The sequence below is a fragment of the Peromyscus californicus genome, unplaced genomic scaffold (assembly GCF_007827085.1).
Source record: "Peromyscus californicus insignis strain IS unplaced genomic scaffold, ASM782708v3 Scaffold_19__1_contigs__length_69161282, whole genome shotgun sequence".
In the NCBI taxonomy this organism is placed as follows: domain Eukaryota; kingdom Metazoa; phylum Chordata; class Mammalia; order Rodentia; family Cricetidae; genus Peromyscus; species Peromyscus californicus.
The window spans coordinates 54520871-54531100 of NW_026294491.1; the positions used below are offsets into that span (position 1 = coordinate 54520871).

The 10230-nt window shown below is 44.6% G+C and overlaps 1 protein-coding gene across 1 annotated transcript in view; it reads right to left on the bottom strand.

Annotated features, from left to right (window-relative positions):
• The window catches only part of Tfap2d (transcription factor AP-2 delta), a 56778-nt gene extending 48381 nt beyond the window's left edge, over positions 1-8397 (bottom strand). Inside the window, exons 1-2 of the mRNA XM_052743963.1 lie at positions 7236-8397; positions 3781-3841 (exon numbers count right to left, since the gene is read on the bottom strand). Of these exons, the coding sequence (XP_052599923.1) occupies positions 3781-3841; positions 7236-7784 (610 nt within the window). The 5' untranslated portion in view covers positions 7785-8397. The remainder of the gene's footprint in view (positions 1-3780; positions 3842-7235) is intronic.
• Between the last annotated feature and the right edge of the window lie 1833 nt (positions 8398-10230).

The window sequence follows — 10230 nt, forward strand, 5'->3', positions numbered from 1 at the left end:
TTAATTCCCCCCAAATGTTTTGATTCAAAGTAGTTTGTATTTTGTGTAGCCAAGGGCAATCGGGAAAGCGCTCCTGCCTGCAAGTGGCCGGTGGGTTCCCTCTCCGCGTGGCCCAGAGGCTACAGCGGTATTTAAGCATCGGAAATTAGCCTGGGGCTGCAAGGCAAGATGATCACAAAGCGAAACAAGGGCGCTGCCCCTCTACACTTTTTTCATCCCCCCCCTCCTTTTTTTCTTTTTTTTTTTTTTTTAGTTTGCCATCCCGATTTCACAAAAGAGATCAGGGCCAAAGAGTCCCTTTCCACCCACATACAGGAAGTCCGAGTCTTCTCATCTTCAACGCGTGTGTGAAGGCCAGAGCCCCTTTATCCAAGTGAACCCCATATCGTGATTCCATTCTGAGTCCATTCATGATTAGCTTCGTCACCGTCGTGGTCCTCATCAACATTTTATTATTAAATACTCAGAAATGAAAGGCTTGGGTGTCTAACAAAAGGGAGGGGCCATGAGGGTGCCTCAGAAGAGTCACCAGGAAAAAAAGAGTGGGCTTTCTTTTCTTTTTCTTTCTTTCTTTTTTTAATGATTGAAAACATAGGCGACTCCTGTAAATAGAAGCCCCATTCCTTCAAGAGATGCCTTTTGAAACCCACTGTCTGAATATTCAACGAAGGCAAAGCTCCACTCTGTACGAACAACATTAATATGATCTCTGCAGAATTTGTTACTCAGAAATATTAACATATCAAAGCCAACGCCCGGGGCGAAAGAAGCTATCGATACGCGAGAGCAGGGTAAAGTAAAGATTATTGGTTCTGATGGTCGGAGCGGCGGAGCTGCGGGCGAAATCGCGCACACCATTAACCGGGAGTGAGCGCGCAGGGAGCTGGGCCTCCGAGGCGGGCCGCAAATATTTTATCTAGGTGGTAATTACCTCGCTGCTACCTCCCTGGTCTGTCCACGTTATCTTTTGGCTATCAGACTTTCGTTTACAAGGGAAAAAAATGTAACTGACACTTAACAAAGTGAGTCTGAGAAAAGACATTTTGGTCTTTATTACATATTTAGTGAATGATGACCCCTTATCCGTCCACCCTCTGCAAACCAGGCCAGTTTCTCTCTACCCACCTCAGGTACCACAACCAGGCAGGCATCTTTCCTCAAGGCAGGCCTTGGGAGAGAGTGTCTGGCGAACTGAAACGTATTTTTTTTTCTAGTATTGTAAATGCTTGATATTCAGGAACGTAAATATACTCAAGAACTATGGCATTCACAGGGCCGCAGGGGCAGTGCAGATCTGCCTTCGGGCCACAGAGATTTGTAAGAGAAAATGGAGAAGCATAAAGACTTTAAGGGAGATCAGCCTGTGGAGCATAGACATTGTCACCACAGGAGGGATGGGAAGGGAGTAGATGACTTAAGGATTAGATGTTCTATTTTTGATGACCCGAGTTATCCGATATTAGGAGTTCTGCGGTGTGCACAACGCACTATGCCAATGAAGAGAAGGGGTTTCCTAGGTATTTTGACATAAGGGGCCTTGCCAGGGCTGACAAAACAGAAAAGTTCTTACTATCCACTTGGAAATTGTGAATACTGATAGAGCTACAGAGTCATCCATCCAACCAACACACACACACACACACACACACACACACACACACACACACACACACCCTCCTCTCCAGAGCTGAGATTGTTCCTCTCCTGTAAGACATGTGGGAATGGGAAAAAGTGGTCAGATGCTGGGGTCTGAATTACTCAGAGGTGGGGACTTCAGATTTTGTTGTTGCCCAGGTTCCTTCCTGTGGGAATTGCACTTTTCTCCTCCACAATCAATGCTTGGTTTAAAATAGCAGACTAAGAGAAGGATTTTAGAAGGTGAAACAAATAGGTATTGAGTTGTACAAAAACAAGAAAACATCACCCACGGAGCTTCGCTTCTGTAGTTGTGATAAGCTAAGAGCGCACTTCAGTCCTTTAGACACCTCAAATCTTAGCTCCTCTTGGATGGCCAGAAAAAAAGGAGGTGTACTAACTCTCCCAGGAAACTTTATTGATTCCACGGCATCTACAGTCCCAGCGCTCAGCCTGGAATTCATCTTGTCAGTTATGCTACCATCATTTGGATGTGATAGTCAAGCGTTGGGGGAGGTACTTTAACAAGTACGAAGCAGAATGCAGGAACCGCAGCCGCGCAAAGCTCTGCTCGGCCAGCAGCGGGCTTCCTTCCTTAATGAGTGGCGCTGTCCTTCAGCACCACGGGGTCTGTGCGCCCTGAGCGCTCCGCCTCACCTTTAGTGTGTTTCTTTCCCAACAGACCCCAGTCAGCAGGACTTACTGAGCCTCCCTTTCACTGTGTATATTTTACATGTCCAACAGTTATGAACAGATAAATTTAATATTCAGAAACTTGTCTCTGTTTTATGTTATTCCAATATGGCTGAATACAGGCCTGGCTGGAAAGCTTAATATTGTTCCTTTTGAATCACTATGAAGAGTGATATCCATACTCAAAAAAAATTTTTTTTGAAGTCTCAAAAGTGTGCAACAACGGACTAGAGTAATTCTTTAAAATTCTACACAAATTCCAAGCACACAATTTTTATTGGAACAGCCAAGGTCCCAAAGATAAACATTCTTTGTTTCCTCTTCTGATGCTTATAGTGGATGCTGGGTCATGTGATCTGCACTTAAACACAAAATATTCCATTGCTTTAGGAGAGTATACTATTCCTATAAAACAAGCAACTAACTTTGAGAGGAATGGAGAGGGACTAAGGGACAGCTATCTGGTAATATCAGTTTCGTGGTTTGGTTACTAGAGACAACTGTGGCCCTGAAGCAGGAATTAGTCTTGGTGAATAGGCCCCATCTTATTAATTCGTATGAAGTTGGGATAACAGCTGGTCCCTCTTGCCTCATGTGCTCCTCGGGTTACTGGGCATGCTAGGAAAATAAACTTCAGAGGCGCGGGGTACAGTTAAGCAGGGGAGCCAGCCAGCAAAATCTGCACTGCCTTGAGGCCCTGTGCATGTCATAGTTCAAAACCTTTTGTCAAAATGGAACATCTGAGATACAGCCCCCTCCAGTGCCTTGGCTGAATGCAACAGCTCTTTTCTCACCCCCCTTTCCAATGCCAGGGGTAACTCTGGATTCAGATGTTTTCCTCAACAGATGGGAACAAGAAAGCTTTATCCAGTACACTTAACACTACCTCCTCCTGCCACCCTCTCTTAAAGAAAGAAATCTTCTGGACGCTTCAAAAAAAAAATAATAATGCAGCTACAATATTGGTGATTCATTAGCCTCCTGGAAAGCCTCCGTGATGTAGCCTTTCACAGAATCCCTCAAGGCCCATGGCTAACACCATCACCCCAAACACCCAGGCTGTGGCTGGCACATTAGGTCTAAAAGAAACCAGAATTGCTCCAGGATGTGGTATTGGTGAAGGGAAAGAAGTGTGAAAACTTTTGTTTTAAATCCTGGTAATTTTCTCCCTAAGTTCGAGTCTGTCGCCATTCTGTGAGGAGTAATAGGTAGCTCCTAGCATAAGTCTTGAGGCTCACTCAGCCCTGAAGCGTCAGTGAAAGAAAGGAGGCTTTTAAATGTAGATATGTATGCCTGTTATGGATCTGGAATAACTGACTCACATAGCCCTTCTTTGTTTGTTTGTTTCTTAATCAGCAGACAAAGAACCTGATGTTTACAAGCCTTCCCAGGTCTTCAAAACAAAGAAAGAGATTAGAGACGAATGTTTGAGGTCAAGGTGTTCCTACTCACCTCTTCTTATCACTCCCCCTTGGCCGTTGAGAACAATCCCACACTGGGCTTCCACGGAACCCTTCGTAAAAGAAAAGGAAAGAGAAGCATTCAAATATGATGGGCATGACCATGTGGGTGAAATATTTCAGACTAGCCTATCTCCGACCTCCGTCTCAGGCAACCACTGAAGGCATCATGACCAAACAAAATTTTAAGGAAACTATTTTAAGAGAAACTACAATATAAAATTTCTATCCATCTCAAGGTACCCATTTTACATCACTCCCCAATATTACACTTCAGAGGTCTTAAGAGATTTTTTCATTTGGACCCAAAAGAATGAGAAGTCCTTTGAGTCCCGACAAGGAGCATAGGATGCCCACAGGCAGCGCATGTTCGCCACTTTCTGGGTGAAGAAAATTATAGCTTGAGTGTCAAGACTGGAACTGTGAGTTTCTTTGGAGGTTCAGAGGAAATATTTCACATGGAGGAATCAGAATATCTTCTAAGGATTTGGTTTCCCCCAAAGCAGGAGCACCAAATAATTCTATCCAAAATGGGTCCTATGGCGGAGACACCTTCAAGTTCACTCTCTACAGATCTTCAAGTTCCTAAGGTGCTGAGTGATCGTTTGAACTGGAAAACTAGAAAGGATTTGCTGATTTGTTATTAAAAAAAATAAAAATTTCTCTCTGTGTCTGTCTTATCCCCCCTTCTGAATCAAAACGTGTTAAAAGCTCATTTTCCTTCACAAACAAACGAGGTATTGGACATGAAAGAGGCCTTGAAGGGTGTTAACCTACCCAACAGCCCGTGAAGAGTTAAGTAAATGCGGAGAGAGTCGGTGCATAATAAAAACCCACTTTACAAAACAACCTTTACAGCCCGGGCTCCCTTTTGCTTCCCCATTTTCGCCATATTGAGGCAGGCCTGTGAGACCCCCCTTTTCAACCTACTCACCAGCTCTTTCTTATTTTAAATGTTCTGCCTTAAAGTGATTATCAAATCAATATGAAAAAAAAAAAACTTGGAGACTGAGCATAAATTAAAGCGGTGATGGGAAAAGGTGTGACAGTTTCCTTTGTTGGCCATAGCAAATCTTTTTAGGGGACTCAAAGATGGAACTGAAGCCACAAGACCGTTTGCATCTGTTAGGCAGACTTAGACCGCCCTCTAAACCATTGGACTTTCACTTAAAATTCTGTGCAGGGAAAAGTATATTTACATTTGTTGCATTTGAAATGAGGCATATGCTGATGACTGTTTCAAAAAGGAAGAAATAAAAGGAGAGAGACGGGTTTTCCCCACATACTCCTTCATTTCTTGTTTTAAATGTAGCTGTGGTTCTTTCTTTTTTTTTCATTCTACTAAGTACATCCAGAAGAGTAGAATAGCTTTATATATTTATAAACTTGTCCTAGTCTTCATACACATTATAATACATGCACTTACATACAGAAGTCTTCATGACCGTACATGCATGTATGTATCGCACACCATACTCTTTCATCTAGTATCTTCAAGTGTTTCCTTCCTCAGTATGATTAGTATTATTTCAACACAAATAACAAAAAGAAAATGAAGAATAACTGTATAAGAGATAGGCTGAAATAAAGATTTGAAGATATCTGAAGTGTAAAAGGTAAAGGACACCCAAGCTCTCCAAGGAAGCAGAATCATTTCCCCTCTCACTCTCTGGCGCACTGTTAGGATGTTTATTTTCTTAGAAGAAACAGATCTTGGTCTCTTCACTTAACATACTTTCCCCCCCTCATAAGTAAAACATGCTGTTTGGTCAGATGACATTGCATAAATGACCAGTTGAATGGCACTAAGTCGAAAATTGGATAAACTACGGTGTCCTTTTGCACAGGATTCTGTCTTTGTCCGGTGCTTGCAAATGTTCTAATCCTCTCTTTTGAAAAATGCTCAGCTTTGTGCCGAGCACAGAAAAAAAATTTGTACAGATACAAAAAAATCAGCAGCAGACGTGGCTATTAAAAGGAGTAAATAGGTTTTAGTTGAGCTAAGCATTGAATGGCAGATTTTTTCCCCTCCTGAGACATAAGGGGATCCTTGTGAAAAATGTAAAAAAATGCCCTAAGCGTATAAAATTATTTTGTGAATATAAGTGTAGCAAGTCAAGCTTTAAGGAGTGAAATCTTTTTTCTTGTGCATGAATCATGTGGTTATGACTCTTTGTTGGAACTGTAAGGGCTTTCACTTTAATTTAAAATTAATCTCTTGCTCAGGGGTTGAGGAGGGGGAAAGATATTCTGTGCGCAACAAGAGATCTCTTCTGTCTCCAAGTTGTGCTCCTGGAAATATCTTCCCAGTCTTCTGGAGAGTGCGGAGATGGCAAGCTTTGTGCAGACTAAAAAAAGGAAGATGTGCTTTCCACTTAAAGAAAGTTCAAGTTGGACTCTTCCGGGTTCCTACTCTAGACCTTGGTGGATTTTATCGATTTGAAATCTGTCTGAGACAATGGCATCACTTCATTAATTCTTTTGTTGGCAGTGAATGTGGAAAACGTGTTAAGAAAGTAGGAGACTTGATTAAGTGGTGGCTTCTGCAGTGTCTGAATACATTTCCTTTCTCTTTCCCTTTCTTCCTCCCTTCCCCATTCCTTCCTTTTCCCTTCCCGTTTTTTTTCCCCCTCTATTTGTCTTACTTCCTTTATGCCCTCATTTCTGACAGGATAACGAGTTGCATCTTACGTAATATGGAGTGACCTGAGGAGAGAGAATAAAGACGAAAGCATCCTGCTGGGCTGCCAGCTTGGGTATGCTCAGGCAGAGCATACCATACAGCTTATACTCTGGCGAAGTGCATTGTGCAGATTATTTTATTGGGGCTGAGTTCTGAGGCTTTCATTTGTGGTTCCTTACTTGACACAGCAATCTGATACGTTTGTGAAACTTTTGCTCAAGCTCGTTCCAACAATTTCCTGAGAACAACCTCTCTCTCTCCACTCATGCCGAGATTCCCCTACAGGCTCTGTTTAGGCCAACGCTAGAAATATGAGAGTAGAGCCTGTACGTTATGGAAACTGAGGATAGAATGAACTGGTCGTCAGCTTTTAGCGCGTCTTGCTCTGAGACCGCTAGATTCAAACCCAGCTCCACCGACCTCACACACGTTTTCTTTCAGGGTCAGAAATGTAGATTCAAGAAAGACTTCTGATGACTGGCCCCAGGTAGGGGCTGTAGCTATTGATCCAATGAGAGGAACGGAGTGGGCACCGGCTTCCTGTAATTTGATGACTTCCCCTAAGTCGTGTGTGTGTGTGTGTGTGTGTGTGTGTGTGTGTGTGTGTGAGAGAGAGAGAGAGAGAGAGAGAGAGAGAGAGAGAGAGAGAGAGAGAGAGAGAGAGAGAGAGAGAGAGAGAGCGCCTTACAGCCAGAGCATTAACGGAGAGCGGGAGGGGGAGGGCGAGGGGAGGGCGCAGACAAATCCGCTGCATGCTTATTTACCTGCAAGTCGTCGGCTCCCGCGGCGGCCAGCCCCAGGCTGGGCCCTGGCAGGAGTCTTTGATCTGGGTGCATTCCATACTGAGAGCCATGGCTCATGAGGGACAGGTCGTGGCGGCGGTAGGCATCGAGGCAGCCCAGCTCCCGCCTCTGCTCGTCCAGGCAGGAGGACTTGAGCGCCCGCGCATTGTGCAGGTTAATAAAGTCGGTGGGCTCCCCGTGGTGAATCTGCTGGTAGTACTGTTGTGAGTGGTGGAGCGAGTTCAGAGAGTAGGCGTCGGGAGTGACCGCCGGGTGGCTGTGCTGGAACTCGTAATGGAACGACTGGTGGTGAAGCGGGGTGTACTGGTGGTTAGTGGAGAAGTAGGGGGACGCAAACTCGGTGCCGGTGGTGGAGTAAGTTAGAGGAGAGGAGGAGGAATAGGCAACCGTGGAATTGGCTACGGACTCCAGACAGCCAAGCTGCATCAAACGGTAGCTGTTTGATCCGTCGTGACGTATCTGGAAGGAAGAGGGGGAAAGGGGAGAGCAGAAAAACTTGAGGTTTGTCATTTTGCAACCAAGGATCCACTCTCCCAGAGTCGGGAGCTTTCCCTGCTTCTCTCCTAGGAGAAAGAGAGCAAGCACGCTGGGCTCGGGAGAGCAGCCGGGGCTCAGTGAGCGCCTTCGCCAAGCAGACTTCCAGAACAGTTGAACTGGGGGTGGGCGGCCTCGTCTTCACAGTGCAGAGAGTGGGGTGGGGGGAATCCCCCACCCTATATAGGTGGGGGCGATATCACACACGCATACACAGTCACACACAGACAAACAGTCAGGCAGGCAGACAGACAGACAGACACACACAGTCACACACACACACAAACACACACACACACGCGCGCGCGCGCGCGCACTCACACGCCCTTCCCTTCCCAACTTGTGCTTGGAGCTAGGCGTCCGAGTCAGGTTTGCAGGTGACCGGGGGCTGCGGGGAGCGGGAGCGTCCACAGGCAGAGAAGCGACGATGCACTTCGCCGCTCCAGCAAACCCTCGCACCGCAACGCCGCCTGGCCAAGCCGAGATGTTCAGCCGGGGCGACTCAAAAATATTGTCGTCCACATATATAATTGTATATATATTAAAAATCCCAGTCTGTGCAAATTGTTCAACTTGCTCACTTCTGTAGTCGCCTGTATCCCATTCCTCCAATAAGCCCCTTGAAAAAGGGGTACGTTCTTCCCCATCCCCCATGTCCACCTACCACCCCCCATCAGTCCCTTTTCTTTGCTTTTCGGAGGATCTTTTCTGTGCCTCTAGCTTTCTCCTCATCCCCCCCTTATTGTTAGGATTATGCTTCTCCCTCATTACCGCAAATGGTGCTTAACGTGGAGAGTTGCCCTCCCTGGCGACAGATGTCATAACGAACTTTTCTCCCCTTCCCTTCCTTAACTTCTCCCGAAAGCCAGATTATAATTAAACGTAACGGTCCAATATAGATTAGAGGCAGGGGAAGCTGCCACCACCGCCGCCACCACCGCCGCCACACACTCACACACACTCACACACACACGCGCGCGCGCTCACAAAAAAAAGTAATAATACCTCCGCATCGTGGACTAGTCCGGGAAAGGTAGTTGACATGTTGGGTTTCTCCAAAAGCTTACGGTGCAATTTCCCCCTCCAAAAAAAGAATCAGGAAAAAAATCCAAAACTTCTTGTATTTTCCAATTTTTTTTAAAGGAAAAAAAAATGCTCCGTAGATACAGATCTAAATTGTAATGGTTTTGCCCGGATCGGATGGCTCCTTGCCTCGTACCCACTTAAAAACCTGTAGGAACAAAATTTTCCCTCTGCACAAAAGCAGCTCCCTGGAACAGATTTTGTACTTGCTGAGAATTTCTTTGGCTGATGTCGTAGGTCCCTTGGTAATATAGAAGTTTTGAAAATTAAGCATCAGCACTGAGAACGGGGAGGACAATAGGCAGAGGAGATTATCCCATGAGACAAGGAATAAATATTGTATCTTCGCCTAATAAGGAACTGGAGCTTCTTTCAACATTTTTATCCATTTTCCCCAACCTTTATCGTGCTTTTCTATACAGACTGAGGTGGGGACTCATCTCTGCTGAGAGCATTTACACATTTTTATTGTGAAGATGGAAATCTACCCCCAATATGTGCATGTTACAGACAGAAATATATATTAATTAAACCTTTCTTTTACATGACTGAGCACTTGTTCCTATTGGTTCTACTCCCTGGATGCTGAAAGCTGATTTTTTCCTACAGACATTAGACTCAGTCTTGCCCAGTTGGGGTGTCTGCCTTCTTCTAAGTAAAACCAATACTGTTTTTCTCATGTTTACATTGAATTTGGGTTCTTTCTCCCTTTTGAAAGGCAACACCAGGTGGTGGGTAACATTTTTTTCAGCAGTTTTTAAGATAAATAACCATGATGGACAGTCCTAAGTTTCTGTCTCAACGAAGTGGGACAGCTGGAAAAATCCAAGAGAATAAAGACGTGTGAGGAGATTGCACACTTAAGTGAACGTCTTTCACTCCCAATCCATCCTATTTTCCTTCTTTTTTGTGTTTTCCTCCTTCCTCTTGTAAACAGTGCTTTTTGTTTTTTGTTTTTTTCTTTCTGTTTTTTGAAGATGTGGAGTGTGAACCATTTAATAGTGGAAACAGGTACTTGAACACCGTTACCTCCAAATAACCGCCCCCCCATACTTAGAAGTTACATTTTACAAAGAGAGGGCTGGAAGGAGACAATACACACATCTTTTCTTTTCTTGGTGGATTTCTCAACTTTCAAACAGTTTTGGAGTTTTACTTCATTCAAAATTTAGACTGTTCCACTGAGTTATCTAGTATTTTGAAGTGTGTGTGTGTGTGTGTGTGTGTGTGTGTGTGTGTGTGTGTGTGTGATGGCTACAAACTCAAAATATGGAGGCTTTGCAAGATTTTATCAGCAAACTTGCCTATGCAAGAAAAAAAAAAAAACCTGGCTGGCTGG